Below are 17,211 nucleotides of genomic sequence, written 5' to 3' on the forward strand. Positions count from 1 at the left end.
GAGAGGCAAAACGTCTTCTAAAGCAAACTGAACAGTCCAGTTGCGATCGATTGAACGCCCTGAGACAATTATGTGAAATTGATTGATTATTCAGATCTTTAGCAAAATGGCATTAGTTAAGGACAATATAGACTTTCACCATGCCTACTCTTTCAAGCAGTGTATGCAATCCAACACAAAAGTGAATGAAGTGACTTTATCCAGGCTAGTGAAGTTACCATGCGGGCTACTAAATTAGCTTGTCACTTTTTTTTTTTACCATGTTACTTCACCTGTGTTCAAATTTGTTAGACAATTTTTAGACTGTATTCATTTTGCCATACTCATAGTCATATTGATCAACAAGAACCATCAACCTGTACTAGGTTGGTTTTGTTTAATGTCTGTGCTTGCAACGTCTTTGCTGATAGACTGCTGGTGCCAATACTGTTCTGCAGTTCAAAAGAATGCAAAACTGGAGTTCCAATCTGTTGTCTCCTGTGTGTAGAGAGCGTGCGGGATGCAGTGGGGAGGAAGGTGAAGCTGTCACTGAGAAAGAAAGTCAAACTGGAGATCAAAGGAGACAAGACGGAGAATCGAGTCTTGGTGAGTCGATTCCTGCTGTTTTCCAGCATACACACAAAGAAAAAAAAAACTGTCTGTTTTCCTGTCTGTATGTAAAACTCCCATTCATTCTTCTGTTTCTGTCCTTGAAAGCTGGTCTTGCTCATCACAGTTAACTGTGACATTTAAAGCTCAAACAGCCTTGAATGGGAAGTTACACTATGCAGATATAAGAATAATTCTCCTACCATCATTTTCACCCGAGGGTTTACCCTGTTTCTTATGTCAGAAATTGTAAAAGATAGAAACATTACATTTTTGGACACATTTTCTTTTGTGTGCCAACAGCAGTGTTGCACTGCAGTGTTACCTCAGATTTTGTGCACCCACTTTTTGTATCATATGGTTTTCACAAGGAATCAAATATTTAATGGTGATTAATCGCATTGTTTATCGTTAACTCAAAATTAATCGCGATATCGCAAATAGATACACTTTTTCATCATTAATAAGTGTACATTTGACAGTTAATTTTGAAGTTTTAATACCATGGCTGGACAATTTTCTTTAATGAAATGTGCTTTAAACATTATTGTTTTTTAAACAGCTCAACACAAAAAAGGACATAACTGATTTTAATAACAATAAAAAAGAATTGCCTGCAATGTGTTGGTGTATTGCCAGATTTTGTATTTTGTAGAAACACATAATTTGTGTTCCTGCTGTAGGAGCACTTGCATTCAGAGGAGGAGCCACACTTCCATGTTTAGACACCAGTTTCACACATTAATAACACAAAAGGTTTTAATGTGGATTGTTATGATCATGCTTTGATTCTCAATATTTTTGGAAATGTAATCTTTGATATTTCTACCTGAATAAATGTTTCTGATATTGTGTACATTATATGTTGTACAAGTTAATGGTATTCATATCTCTGCATGACCATGTCTTAATCTTCTCTATTTATCAAGAAAATGTAATATTCAGCCTGCTAAGCATTCTGTAAATGAGGACTCAACAGGAATATATTATAAAATAATTTACACAATATTTCAGCCAACCAGAAATCTCCCCCCACCACTTAGTAATACTCAATTGATGTACTAGAATTTGTTTGGGTCCAAATATCACGGATTAACATTACAAAACATATGTGACAAAGCATGATCGTAATGTAACACCTTTTTATTTTGTTAATGTAGTTTTGGGGCCAATATATGTATAGCGTGGCGCTTTAATTTTGAAGCCGGAAATACTATTGGTTTGAGAAGGCGTTTTGACATGTTTTGATGTCAGACCCAACAGTTTGCAATAAACAAGTCCCCTTTCGACTTCCTGCCTACCGTGTTTCATTTCTGTTGAGCAGTTATGCCGTCTTACTAAAGCAGTTAGTGTAAGAGTCTACATTCTATGTTATCAATGCACTTTAACAGTGAACACGGAAATGAAGCGTCCACCCACATCTGTTACAATGCAAGCGCATGCCCAAATGTATTAATATGATTTGACCGTGTGACATTGTTTAACACGAGTGTCCAACATTGTAATATTTAATAAGTCAGTAAAAAGCAAATGTATCATAGGTCTTCTTTAAATATTCATTCTGCACGTGAGACTATAAATTATTTTCTGTAAAGTGTGTTTTGTGTTGATAATTTTGGGTGTCTGGAATGGATTAATTGGATTTACATTGTTTTTTATGAAAAAAATTGCTTCACATTTCGTACAATTTTGTTTTTTTTGGAATTACTAATAAAAAAGGGATCTGAACCGACAATGTCGTTGTGGCTTGTGCAGCCCTTTGAGACACTTGTGATTTAGGGCTATATAAATAAACATTGATTGATTGATTGATTGATTGAAATTGAGGTTCCACTGTAGTTGGTTATTAGAATAAAGAGCTAAGCAAAACACATTCTTATGAGGCAGTAGAGAAACACATCACCTTAGTGTGAAAACAGGATTTGTATGTAAAAAAACAAAACACTAGATGTTGCCTTTTTTAGGTGAGAGAGGATTCACATACATTTGTCATTACTGTTTTTAATGCAGCCATCTGCAGTTTGCTGTTTTTGTGTTGAGTTAGTATGTTATGACGCTGATCATTTTGGCCTCAACATCCTTCTGTCGTTGCCAGATTGAGGTTGTCTTTTCTTCACAACACCCAGGCAACCCAACCCAAACTTAACTGTTACTCTTGTATACTTAGTGCTGGTTTAAGTGAGATCACTGCTGTTTTAATGACTTAAACCATCAAGACGTGTGTTTTTTTAAAAGAAGCTTCATTATCTCTCTTTCCCTCCTTGACTTTTAAGTGTAGCTGCCAACATTTAAATTAATTCTCTAAAATCTTAGTACTTTGGCAAACATATACGGTGCAAGACTTTGCACTGACTGTTGGAAATCCAACAGCTCAAATATTATGAAGCAAACGAGCAGTCATATTAAAGCCTTGTGTGAATGACATTATCTTTACTGCACTTTGATATTTGTTTAATCTCGTGTATAAACACCAGTGTGAACAGCCAAGTACAGTGACGTATGAAATATGTACTTTCAGCAGTTCAACATAGATTAACTAAAGGCTCATTCATCGGGTCATTCATTAATTCATTTAGTTATGTGTCAACATTAGACCTTTTGTGTGTCCATTGGCCGAGTAGAAACGGCAGCTCAGGCCATTAACTGATGCCCACAGTGTAGTAGATCCACAGAATGTACAAACCCCGTTTCCATATGAGTTGGGAAATTGTGTTAGATGTAAATATAAACGGAATACAATGATTTGCAAATCATTTTCAACCCATATTCAATTGAATGCACTACAAAGACAACATATTTGATGTTCAAACTCATAAACTTTTTTTTTTTTTTGCAAATAATAATTAACTTAGAATTTCATGGCTGCAACACGTGCCAAAGTAGTTGGGAATGGGCATGTTCACCACTGTGTTACATGGCCTTTCCTTTTAACAACACTCAGTAAACGTTTGGGAACTGAGGAGACACATTTGTTAAGCTTCTCAGGTGGAATTCTTTCCCATTCTTGCTTGATGTACAGCTTAAGTTGTTCAACAGTCCGGGGGTCTCCGTTGTGGTATTTTAGGCTTCATAATGCGCCACACATTTTTAATGGGAGACAAGTCTGGACTACAGGCAGGCCAGTCTAGTACCCGCACTCTTTTACTATGAAGCCACGTTGATGTAACACATGGCTTGGCATTGTCTTGCTGAAATAAGCAGTGGCGTCCATGGTAACGTTGCTTGGATGGCAACATATGTTGCTCCAAAACCTGTATGTACCTTTCAGCATTAATGGCGCCTTCACAGATGTGTAAGTTACCCATGTCTTGGGCACTAATACACCCCCATACCATCACACATGCTGGCTTTTCAACTTTGCGCCTATAACAATCCGGATGGTTCTTTTTCTCTTTGGTCCGGAGGACACGACGTCCACAGTTTCCAAAAACAATTTGAAATGTGGACTCGTCAGACCACAGAACACTTTTCCACTTTGTATCAGTCCATCTTAGATGAGTTCAGGCCCAGCGAAGCCGACGGCGTTTCTGGGTGTTGTTGATAAACGGTTTTCGCCTTGCATAGGAGAGTTTTAACTTGCACTTACAGATGTAGCGACCAACTGTAGTTACTGACAGTGGGTTTCTGAAGTGTTCCTGAGCCCATGTGGGGATATCCTTTACACACTGATGTCACTTGTTGATGCAGTATAGCCTGAGGGATCGAAGGTCACGGGCTTAGCTGCTTACATGCAGTGATTTCTCCAGATTCTCTGAACCCTTTGATGATATTACGGACCGTAGATGGTGAAATCCCTAAATTCCTTGCAATAGCTGGTTGAGAAAGGTTTTTCTTAAACTGTTCAACAATTTGCTCACGCATTTGTTGACAAAGTGGTGACCCTCGCCTCATCCTTGTTTGTGAATGACTGAGCATTTCATGGAATCTACTTTTATACCCAATCATGGCACCCACCTGTTCCCAATTAGCCTGTTCACCTGTGGGATGTTCCAAATAAGAGTTTGATGAGCATTCCTCAACTTTATCAGTATTTATTGCCACCTTTCCCAACTTCTTTGTCACGTGTTGCTGGCATCAAATTCTAATGTTAATGATTATTTGCAAAAAAAATTTTTTTTAGCAGTTTGAACATCAAATATGTTGTCTTTGTAGCATATTCAACTGAATATGGGTTGAAAATGATTTGCAAATCATTGTATTCCGTTTATGTTTACATCTAACACAACTCATATGGAAACGGGGTTTGTATGAATTATTAACATATGTTATGTCCAAGGACAGTAAAATGATAACATTCAGATGAAGTTTGCAGCTTAGACAAGATAAAGTAGATTTTTTGAATTTGCATCTAAATACATTCATAATGTGGAGGGTACTGTATATCAGGGCTCTCAAGTTCTCCCACAAAAACTCATCCAACATGCCTTTATGGGCCTTGCTTGGTGCAAAAAGAACAGGGGCTTTCCCAGATTTTTTCTGCAATTTTGGAAGCACAGAATTATACCATATGTCTTGGAATGAAGGTTTAGCAGGAGCTAACCGGCTTTCCCACCCCATGATTGATTGCTTTAATTGATTAAGAGTCTTCACTTGTACAAATATTTGTCAACTTATGCCGACACCGTTGGAAAGTATTGGAGTCATCTGGAGACATAAGCAGGGCAACAGGCAGAAATTATGATCTTCACTTTCACATTTCCTGTGTTCGCTAAATGATCCTGGAGCTGTGTGAGGTTGGAAGCTGTGGGAGGGAATGAGTAAGTGTGCAAGAAAATTGCACTTGTTGCACACTCATTAGCTAGAGAGGCAGTGAGTCTTGCATCACAAAATAAATATAGGAATTTAACTCAGAGGCTGAAAGAATGATCAGAACATAGAAAAGTCAGAATGTTATGTCATGGAAGCAGGCATGGACAAACAATGAAAATATCTGGGCATTTGTGTTTGGGATGTGGAAATTCCATTGGACTAACTGTAGTGTCCTATACAGATAGAGTGCATGAGAATGACTTTGCAAGTTTGTATCAACACTCTGCGGCACGTCACTGGTCAAATAAACAATGGCAAGTTGTTGCTGTGGAAAATAGAACACGTTCTTCTGGAGGAAAACAAACATTGAGGTCAGTTTCAACGTATGAGTGTGGCAGTGTTTGATGATTGTGCAATGATGTTGACAACTTGCACATGGTGCAACTACAATACATCAACAAATAATCAAACACAGAGAAAAGAGTGAACAAACTCCTGTTAAATGCCATTTATTTTCTATTTGGTGGCTATTATCTATGAGAAGCCATCAGTATGTACTCGTGAGTGATTTTGAGGATTATTTCCAGTCTTATGTTTATTTCTTGTGCAGCTGGTGGGTTTCATTTATAACTTGTAGAAGACTGATTGGATCATATCTGTCAAGTATCAGTGTCACACCCAGGCTCGGGTGAAGGTAATGTAACCTTTGCAAACCAGACTTTCAAATCAAGGATGGCAAGGCACGCAGTTGGTGAGAGTTTACAAACATTTATTGAAATCCCAAAAAGTGTCAAAATAAAGAATTAACTAATCAAAACAGATTTAGCAAAATCAATTAGCATTCAACAAAACTCATTTAACCGGTTACAACACAACATAATCTCATCATCAAAATAATCACCTCAGTTGATGTTTGATGCATGGAGACCAAAACTCCTGCTCAGGACAGAGATCCTCCTCTGGCAGTGACCGACAGCAGACTGTCAGAAAAACAGCATTTTCCAACTTAAATAGCCCTTAGCCCCGCCCACTAGCTGGGACCAATTTGACAGGGGGAATTAAGAAAACAGTTATTTTGTAAATTACACCATAAATAACCATCACATGTCTAAAAAGTATTCATATAGTACTTTTGCATGTGTAGAGCAGTCATTTTCGTACACAGTATATTCAGGCTTAGACAACACAACTTTTAAATGTCCAGTGTCCTTCTGTAACACCCAGCATTTGAAGATCATGGTTCGACCCAAATTTGGCCTAATTAGTGAATGCAGGTGTGGTCACCTATATAAAGCCCTCAACCCCACCCTGACTCTTTTGGTCAATAGTTCAGAGCCATGGTGAGTGACAGGTAACAATTTGTTTGTTGAGCACATGCTTTTCACTGGCTAACAAGATTGAATGTTTGTGTCCATGTTGAGCTTCCCAACAAATGTGCACGGTTTGTGAGGAAGTCCAAAGGTCAAACAGTGACAGTGTGGGGTCAAACTGTCACATTACCTCCCTCCTCTCCAGCGACAGCAAGTCCAGGGAGACGAGACAGGTAATCAGCTAGCAAGTTACTTTTGCCAGCTCGATGTGTAACGTTGAAACAATAAGGCTGTAACGCCAAGTACCATCTGGTGACACGGGAGTTCTTATCCCTCATGGAGTTGATCCAGCTCAATGCCCGGTGGTCCGTTTCCAGATCGAAGGTCCGTCCCAGAAGGTAATAACGTAGGCTGTCCAATGCCCACTTGATGGCAAGACATTCCTTTTCAATGGCAGAGTACCTAGTTTCTCTGGGATGCAGTTTACGGCTCAGATATAGAAGCGGTTGTTCCTCGCCCTCCTTTCCTTGGGCTAGGACGGCTCCAAGGCCCACACCAGAGGCATCAACTTGAACAAGGAATCGCTGGTTGAAGTCAGGACTTTGTAAGACCGGAGAAGAGCATAGAATAGTTTTGACATTCGTGAAGGCAGTTTCACATGTGTCTGTCCATTTGACTGGATTAGAGGATGCTTTGGTTGTCAGCTTGACAAGAGGAGCTGTGATGGTAGAGAAGTGGGGAACAAATCTTCTGTACCACCCGGAAAGCCCCAAGAATGACCGGACCTGCTTCTTTGTCCGCGGTCTAGGACTGTCTTGGATTGCCTTCACCTTGTCCACCTGAGGACGTATCTGCCCATTGCCAAGATGGTAACCTAGGTAACACACCTCAGTTTTGGCCCACTCACATTTCTGGGTGTTAAGAGTGAGCCCGGCAGAACGGATCCGGAGCAGGACTTGACGCAGATGAGAGAGGTGGTCTTTCCAGGAAGTGCTGAAAACCACCACATCATCGAGATAGGCAGCAGAGAACTGGCCACACCCCTGCAGAACGCGATCCATTAGCCGCTGAAATGTTGCGGGGGCTCCATGTAGTCCGAACGGCATAACCGTGTAATGATAGAGACCCTTTGGTCCACGGAAGGCAGTGTACTCCCTTGACTCCTTCTCTAAAGGGACTTGCCAGTATCCCTTACACAGGTCAAGGGTGGTGATAAACACAGCTTTGCCGAGCTTCTCAAGAAGTTCATCAATACGTGGCATGGGATAAGCATCGAATTTAGAAACGGCGTTCACTTTGCGTAGGTCATTACATACTCTTATTGTGTTGTCTTTTTTAGGAACGAGGACAATGGGGTTACACCACTCACTGTTTGAGGGTTCAATCACTCCTAGATCCAGCATGGTTTGGATTTCATGGTTGAGGGGCTCCACCAGCCGCTCAGGCACTCTGTAGGGGCGCTGACGGATAGGTGTTGGGTTTTTTAAATGAATGACATGTTCAATTAGTGGAGTTCTTCCTGGCTTTCCACTGAACAATACTGGGAATTCTTCACACACTTGCAATAGTTTATGGGCAGATTGTGCAGACAAGTGACTAACATCAGGTTTCTGTGGTGTAGTGAGCATGGACAAATCTGTCTCCTCCACATCATCCTCCATTTCCACTTCCCGTGCCAGCATCACCTTTTCCTCTTGCAACTCCTTGCTTTGAGTATGTACTTGACTGGCTGGAATAAAACTGGATTTCACTTTCTGCTTGTGTGTCTGATGAACAAGATCATGCAGAATAGGCAAGTCTCTGCCCAAGATCATGTCATGGGGCATGTGATCAAGAACCCCCACACGGAGCAAGAAAGCCTGGTCATCGATGATGATGGTCACATCAGCCACGGGATATATTTTTTGATCACCATGGACACATTGAATGGCTGTGGCATGCTGATAGTCAAGATTACCAAGTGACACAAAAGAATGGTTCAACAGTGTCATGGAGCTACCTGTGTCCAACAGTGCTTGCACTGGACGGCCATTAACACAAGCTGGCATCATGATAGGCTCAGTGTTAGGTTTGGCCTCAGGTTCAGGATTGGGTGCAAGAGCAGGTGCCATGACTGAAGCTGACACAGATGGATGGGGAACATGACAGAAGCTGGACAGCTTTGGACCTTTCAAGGGGCAGACTGGGGCTCGGTGCCCCGGCTGTTGGCAGTGGTAGCAGATGAGATCCTTCACTGGACTCTGTCTCGGGAGCGGTCTGTTGTCCCCTGAGGTGCTGTAACCACCTGCTTTCTGCACACCTCTTTGGTGTGACAGGTCGGCTGCACCTTGAGCTGCTACACGGTTGTTCTGCTGCCTTGGCATTCGGAGTCCTTTACGAGCATTCAAGTACTGACCTGCAAGTTTAGCAGCAGTAAGTCCGTCTTCTGGCTCGTGTTCCTTGACCCAAGTCTTCATTTCGTTGGGCAGCAAGCGAATCATTTGCTCCAGGATGAAAAGCTCTGCGATGTCTTCTTTGGAACGCTGCTCCGGCTTGATCCATCTTCTGTAGAGACCTTTGAGTCTGTTGTAAGTCTCCTTGGGAGATTCACCAGGGGGAATGTAGGTTGACCGGAACTGGAGCCTATAAGTCTCAGGAGAGATATCAAACTTAGCAAGGAGGGCTTCTTTTAGGTCAGCATAGACGTTGGAAGCATCTTCCTCCATCGCAGAATAGGCATCCAGAGCTTTACCGGTCAAGAGTGGAACGAGTCGGCAGGCCCAGTCAGACTGATGCCAGCCCCAGGTGCGAGCGATGCGCTCGAAGCGGACAAGAAAGTTTTCGATGTCCTCACCCTGCTGGAAAGAGAGCATCTTTGGGCCTTGTCGGAGATGATGGTCAGGTGGCGAGGAATCTCTGGACGGCGACGCTTGAGGACTAAGATTTGGATGTGGGCGAGTTCTGGGTTTGGGTTTGGGCGACTGCTCACAACTATCGTCAGGAGTACGGTTAGCATTTTGGTTAGTGAGTGAGTGATCTAGGCTAGGTCTTGTACAGACAGTTTTTAACTCCTGGAGTTCACGAACTAGGACAGCTTCCCTACGTTGCTGTCCAATCAAAAAGTCTTGGAACATATTAACCAGGGTAGGTTCACTTAACACTCTTTCAGTCCTTGGTGGCTCAGCAGACCACCTAGCCTTCCTAGACCCCTTCCTATGCTGCTTACGCCTAGCCCCAGAGTTCTCAAAACCTTTGACGTCTTCTTCGGACTCCTCGGTGTTCCATCCAACTTCACGCTCCTCAGCCATAGTCGTCCGGTCCAGCCTCATCGCCATGGCCCCTCGACCAGCCATCTCATCAGTCTCCTCTGTCATTGCCACCTCCGACACTTGGGATCTCAAACCAGTTCTGGCCTGCCCTCTGCCAGATAAATGTTTGTAAACTCTGCGGCTTGCCATCCCACCACTGCCACCATATGTCACACCCAGGCTCGGGTGAAGGTAATGTAACCTTTGCAAACCAGACTTTCAAATCAAGGATGGCAAGGCACGCAGTTGGTGAGAGTTTACAAACATTTATTGAAATCCCAAAAAGTGTCAAAATAAAGAATTAACTAATCAAAACAGATTTAGCAAAATCAATTAGCATTCAACAAAACTCATTTAACCGGTTACAACACAACATAATCTCATCATCAAAATAATCACCTCAGTTGATGTTTGATGCATGGAGACCAAAACTCCTGCTCAGGACAGAGATCCTCCTCTGGCAGTGACCGACAGCAGACTGTCAGAAAAACAGCATTTTCCAACTTAAATAGCCCTTAGCCCCGCCCACTAGCTGGGACCAATTTGACAGGGGGAATTAAGAAAACAGTTATTTTGTAAATTACACCATAAATAACCATCACATGTCTAAAAAGTATTCATATAGTACTTTTGCATGTGTAGAGCAGTCATTTTCGTACACAGTATATTCAGGCTTAGACAACACAACTTTTAAATGTCCAGTGTCCTTCTGTAACACCCAGCATTTGAAGATCATGGTTCGACCCAAATTTGGCCTAATTAGTGAATGCAGGTGTGGTCACCTATATAAAGCCCTCAACCCCACCCTGACTCTTTTGGTCAATAGTTCAGAGCCATGGTGAGTGACAGGTAACAATTTGTTTGTTGAGCACATGCTTTTCACTGGCTAACAAGATTGAATGTTTGTGTCCATGTTGAGCTTCCCAACAAATGTGCACGGTTTGTGAGGAAGTCCAAAGGTCAAACAGTGACAGTGTGGGGTCAAACTGTCACAATCAGCATATGGGACATTTCCTGGGAAAATAAGGGAATCTGATTTTCACCATTTTCACTTGTATGTCTGTTGCGTGCATTCAGGCTTTTGAGTTAACTATAATAATGCCAAATTTTAATTGATAGACAGCACTGATTGAAATACATTAATACCTAAACTTACGAGACTAATGGGTTCTGTGACAGAGCTCTTCAATCAAAGCCACACGGCCCATTGAATAGAATTGAAATCAATTTAATTGGTGCTTGGCTTTCCCAAAACAAAACAATTATAACATGTAACATTTCTTTTAAAGTCAAACAAACTTTTGGATACAAAATATTGTATTAAATAAATAATAAATGATAAATGGGTTGTACTTGTATAGCGCTTTTCTACCTTCAAGGTACTCAAAGCGCTTTGACACTACTTCCACATTTACCCATTCACACACACATTCACACACTGATGGAGGGAGCTGCCATGCAAGGCGCTAACCAGCACCCATCAGGAGCAAGGGTGAAGTGTCTTGCTCAGGACACAACGGACATGACGAGGTTGGTACTAGGTGGGGATTGAACCAGTGACCCTCGGGTTGCGCACGGCCACTCTTCCACTGCGCCACGCCTATTACAAATAATAGAATGTACTAGAGGAGCCAGATGAGGTGGTTCGGGCATCTGGTCAGGATGCCACCCGAACGCCTCCCTAGGGAGGTGTTTAGGGCACGTCTGACCGGTAGGAGGCCGCGGGGAAGACCCAGGACACGTTGGGAAGACTATGTCTCCCGGCTGGCCTGGGAACGCCTCGGTGTCCCACAGGAAGAGCTGGACGAAGTGGCTGGGGAGAGGGAAGTCTGGGCTTCCCTGCTTAGGCTGCTGCCCCCGCGACCCGACCTCGGATAAGCGGAAGAAGATGGATGGATGGATGGATACAAGCAACTACAGTAGTTTTATGAAATAATGTAATAATAAAGTACAGCATTTACCTTGGAGAATGGACTTCTATGGTATTTCCAGCAGCTTCGCCATCAAAGACACAAACACCTTATCCATATTTTAATTGATAAATGTCCGCCGTTTAGATACTATTTTTAACGTCCTTGGCTGGCGTTAGACCCATTTTGGTTCAATATGGTGCAGAAGAGCAGTGATACACTCCAATTGCTTTACCAAGTTGGCGACACGGTTGGGTAATGTTTTTGAAGATTTAATGATGAGATAGGCTCCAGCGCCCCCCGCGAACCAAAGAGAATACGCGGTAGAAAATGGATGGGATGGATGGATGATATTGATTTCAATGAATATCATCTATTTTTTCTTCTCAGCACTGTCTTTTACACTAACTTTCTTTTTTCCATGGTTGGAAATCAAAGTTACAGTATGTCGATCCCTAGCTGTAAGCTAATGCTACCGAGTAGAAACCATATTTTTTACGGGGTGTTCACTGTAGCATTTGCTACGCCAACTAATAGCGAGAATGCTTGCAACTAAATGTTTTGCTTGCAACTTAAAACATAACAATTAGTCGAGAGACAGCTCTTATCTCAAAACACTCTTAAGTATGGGGCACTCTTAACATTAATTATTACTTTATATTTGACTATTTTTGCTTACTGTCCATTTTCAAGGTTATCCTTTTAGATTTTGATTTAGGTCTGGGTTCGAGATTGGCAATGGCATGAAGCCATTCTTCAGCCTTAATTATTTTTTTAGGTAACAGTCATGCTTTATCTTCTGTATTTACCATATTGGCATATCTGAATATTCTTTACCAAGATTCACTGAATTTTAGAGAGGAACTGCAATTTTTGGGGGGAATTTTGCCTATCATTCACAATCATTATAAAAGACATGACGGCAGATGGATTTTCTTTTAATGCATTCTAAATATTAAATACATGTAAATTAAAGTCTGGTCAGGTAGAAACAGCACTCCTTTCAGAACAAACATGTACAGATTCTGGACAGGGAAGATGGGTGGTACGAAAGAGGAGTGAGGGAAGGTAGAAAAACATCCCTAAACAGAGGAGGTGGTGTGGTCATCCACCACCTATTTCCCACATACAACACTGTCCTTTGAGCCATTCCTAAAATAATCTGCAATTTAGCCTCCAACAAATAAAAGGAGTTACAAACATTCTGGTCACAGAAGGTGACCAGAATCCGCCATGCTAACATGGAGGATTCCGACTATTTTGGACTTGTAGTAGTCGATCCAGAGCGTTCCACACAATACTTCGATGCTAATGTGGGGAAATTACACTTCATCGACTGTCGTTGGCTTTGACAGAAGGATTGCTCGTTTGCATCAAAACAGTTGTTTGGCGAAACCATCCTTGCCCAAGCACACCCTCCTGGTTTTTGGAGTATATATTTTTGGGGTTTTGGCACCAGCCGCTAGACTAAATCTGACCAATCTAAGTCTATGAGCATTAACAGATGAAGCCTACTCGGATGAGAGGCGAAATGTCTTCTAAACCAAACCAAACAGTCCAGTTAAGATTGATTGAACGCCTTGAGATTACAATGACCTGGATTAATGAAAACATTCATAGAAAAAGCTTTTGTCATTTCACGCCAAGATCCGCTCAGACAGAAAACGGAGCTCCGCGGTGCCTCAGGCGTCTGTTTAGCACTAAACCTTGACAGATGCACTCACCTGCCGTCTTTAAAGATGGCACGATTATGGATGGAAAGATAATGGCGTCAGTCAAAGACAGAAGAGTAGACTGAGAGAGGACCTGTAGGGTGATTGCTATTTACCCTTGCAGCGTGACGGAGAGTAACACTCACTGACAAAGAGTAATGCTGAAGTGAATAATTAGATAGTAAACCCGTGGAACAGAAGGCAAATACATTTGATTACGTTCATCTCTGGAATGGCAGTTGAATTCCCATCTCCAACCATCAATGTGTAAAAAGTGTCCTTGATCGAGAAACTAAACCCAGAGCCATTCCCCATCGTTGTCAGTGGGCAAGTGAATCTGAGGAAATTTTGTACAAGTCGCTCACAAAAGTGAGTACACCGCACACTTTTGAGCAACTATTTTATTAAATCCTCTGGAGGGACAATACTTAACAAATGCACCTAGAATATACCTTAGAGTAGTCTGTGTGCAGCTTGAAAAACAGTATAAATGTACTGTCCTCTGCTATTAACTCAACACTCAGTTATTATTGTCTAAATCAGGGATATTCAACTAAATTGTTTTAGCGGCCACATTTCCAAAAAGCTAAGTACCTGGGAGCCGGGCCTCTCCCTTCCACTGAGTCTTATTTTGTATATTCCAGAGATCCAGTGTCCTCGACAGTTGACATTTGATTTTGGTCTACTTGTTTTGTCAGAGTTACAGGAGTGCTGTTTTTTTGTGAAAACATTCTAGTCAGACATCATCTCAATGACAGCACTTTAGTTTGTTTAAGAAAATGCTGCAAAACTGTGAGCCTTTCTTTTGAACTGAACTCGCAGGCCAGCACTTAGGCTCTATCGGCAGAATTGAACGGCTCCCAAATCCTCCATTGTAAGCAGACTTTTGATCGCATTGATTTAATATTTAGAATGCATTTAAAAAAATCCATGCGTCGCCATGTTTTTCATAATGATTGTGAACGATAGGCAAAATAAATAAATAAAAAGTGCAGTTGACCTTTAAAGGGGTGCCTTCAGGAACACCTCAGTTAAGTAGATCACAAGTTTGGACCCCAGTGCTTTGTTTGCTCAAAAAGTTCAAATGTCAATGTAAGGATCTGCCTATGTGTTTACTGTAGTCCAAGTTCCTCTATACAACAGGAGCATGCAAGTGTTTTTAGGAACTTGCTGCAAAAATATTTGTCTTTCAAGTTTTGAACTTAACTCAGAGGCCTCATTTCCGGGACACAAGTTGAATAGCCCTGCTCAAAATAGTCGGTAATGTAAGTGAGTACACTTCATAGTCAACATGTCCTAATTGTGTCCTTGGTGAGAATATTTATGATGAGCACAATTGTTATCTACAGTTATCTGCATGGAATCTTGGGTAACATTCTCTAGTGCCTCAATTATTTTCTCTAAAATATTAAACTCAGTTTTTATACAACTTGTTAAAAATTGAAATACCGTAGTTTTCGGGCTATAAGTCGCAGTTTTTTTTCATAGTTTGGCAGGGCTCCAGTGCGACTTATATATGTTTTTTTCCTTTTTTTATTATGCATTTTCGGCAGGTGCGACTTATACTCCGAAAAATACGGTAGTTTGAGTGATGATTGGCTATATTATTAGATAATATGTAAATCAGGGGTCTTAAGCTTTTGCGCTCTTATGTTGTGGCCCTCTTCTTGATTTCACAGTTTAGTATAATTGCGGCCCCCAGTAGTTGACTATGTTACGGCAATCTTGAATCCCACTAGACACTGACGACAATGACGGTACACACACAACAATTACACCACAACAACCACCCATTGGGCAAATGGCAACTTCCTATAAGCAAGCAGATGTGCCTCTGACCATCTCATCATACCTCCAGTGGCCCCCAGTTAAATTGAGTTTGATGTAAATTATTTTTAGGACACTATGTAGTGTGGTGTAATGTAGCAGTTATGGTTGCATGATATATCGACTATACATGATATAAATTTGGCTGTGATAGAACTTTTAATGCAATCGTTACATCATAATAATGAATGTTGATGACACATTCTAGTTGTTTGCAAATTTGACAGCGACAAGCGAACGAACAGGTCCTCAATGTACTGTACCTTTTAAGTCAGCAATCATTGCCTCCATGGCGGCAAATGAGCTACGTTTCTTACATGTATAAAACCCAGGGCCATGATGAATGATACTGTAGGAGGATATGATAACCCCAAGAGCTAGAGCTCTTGAATGTAAGAAAATATGGGCAGATCGATACAACTATCAATGGTAATGATACCAAGTATAATTTCATTATTTGGTCGATCCTACAATGGTTAGATTAATATTTTTATTAACAAAAAGTTGTTTTTGTATTGTTTAAAAACTCAGGAAATAGGCCCTTGGACACAGAAGGACTTTAGGGCAAAAACCACATGACTTAAATCCGAGTCAATAGTAGGAAATCATTTAGATATTTACGTGTTTTTGTCTGATTGTAATTGTGATCAAAAATTGAAACATTCAATCACATTGTACATTTGAAGTATCAGCATTGGTATGGCCAATACTGCCCCTGTAACTACCTGGTATTGGATCGATACCCAATTTTGTAGTATTACCCAAAATAATGTAAAGTATCCAAACAAGTAAATAATAAGTGTTTATTACGTTTTAACTTAAGTGTAGATAGAACCATGTTACAACAGAACGTAAACTATTAACAGTAAATTAGCAATTCGATTAAAATTAGTTTCGAGAAAATAATACAACTGGAAATGACACAATACGTTACCACATACATCAGCAGCTAAATTAGTAGCCTTTGTAGCCCATTTTGAAATTATTTTGTATCATTTACATACTAAATAATATATCGTGATTTATCAATTATTGTCTCAGGAGGCTGCAATATATATGGCAATATAGATTTGAGGCCATATCGCCCATCCCTACTAGCGGTGTACTGTACAAAATGTATCCATGTTACTTATTTGCATCATATTTAATACTACAGCTACTCAGTGTCAAAGTAGTGTGAGAAAGATGAAATTTCAAAATGTATGTGTGTTTGTATATAGTATGACCAAACAATAAAAACAATAGCTCTTTCTGTTCTTTTGCTAGAAGTTATGGAATGGTGTTAGTCATTCATAGATTCGTGGCTGCCACTTACAACTTTGCGACCCGAGGCCTACCTTCTTAATTCAACCTCCCCTTGAGCTCTATTGTTCAAATAAAAGGGCGTATTTGGGAGTTTGTTTCTCTTTACCAAATACTCTAACCAAGGGTTGATTGCTTTTTTGTCTCACACTGTTTGCTTCAAAGGAGTGACTTTATCACAGCATAGATCACACTGTGTAACCTCATACTGCATTTTATTACAGTATGTCCCGTGACGCAGACGTTATTTGGACAAACCAATCAGTTAATCGTTTACCTATATAAAGTCAGCAAAGCTGATAGTTCCTCTTGTAAATATAAAATGAATCATCAAAATATCAAAGACGTCAATATATTTTTACCTCAGAAACTAAACTTCTTTCTTGTCATCTCTTTCTACTGTGAGTTGGAACTCCATATTCTCACTTGTAATATAAATGCCCTGGTGAGAATCCTGTGGTCCACCCGCTTTTTTTGTCAGAAGAACTAAAGCCATTCCTTAAAGGCTTTAGAAAGACAATCTTCC

The 17,211-nt window shown here is 40.8% G+C and overlaps 1 protein-coding gene across 2 annotated transcripts in view; it reads left to right on the forward strand.

Annotated features, from left to right (window-relative positions):
• The window catches only part of LOC133598614 (F-actin-uncapping protein LRRC16A-like), a 135,690-nt gene that overhangs the window by 9,228 nt on the left and 109,251 nt on the right, over positions 1-17,211 (forward strand). For both annotated transcript variants that reach the window (XM_061951344.1, XM_061951337.1), the window contains exon 2: positions 488-585. In XM_061951344.1, coding sequence (XP_061807328.1) covers positions 488-585 — 98 coding nt within the window. The remainder of the gene's footprint in view (positions 1-487; positions 586-17,211) is intronic.

This window comes from Nerophis lumbriciformis, linkage group LG04 (assembly GCF_033978685.3).
Source record: "Nerophis lumbriciformis linkage group LG04, RoL_Nlum_v2.1, whole genome shotgun sequence".
Lineage (NCBI taxonomy): Eukaryota > Metazoa > Chordata > Actinopteri > Syngnathiformes > Syngnathidae > Nerophis > Nerophis lumbriciformis.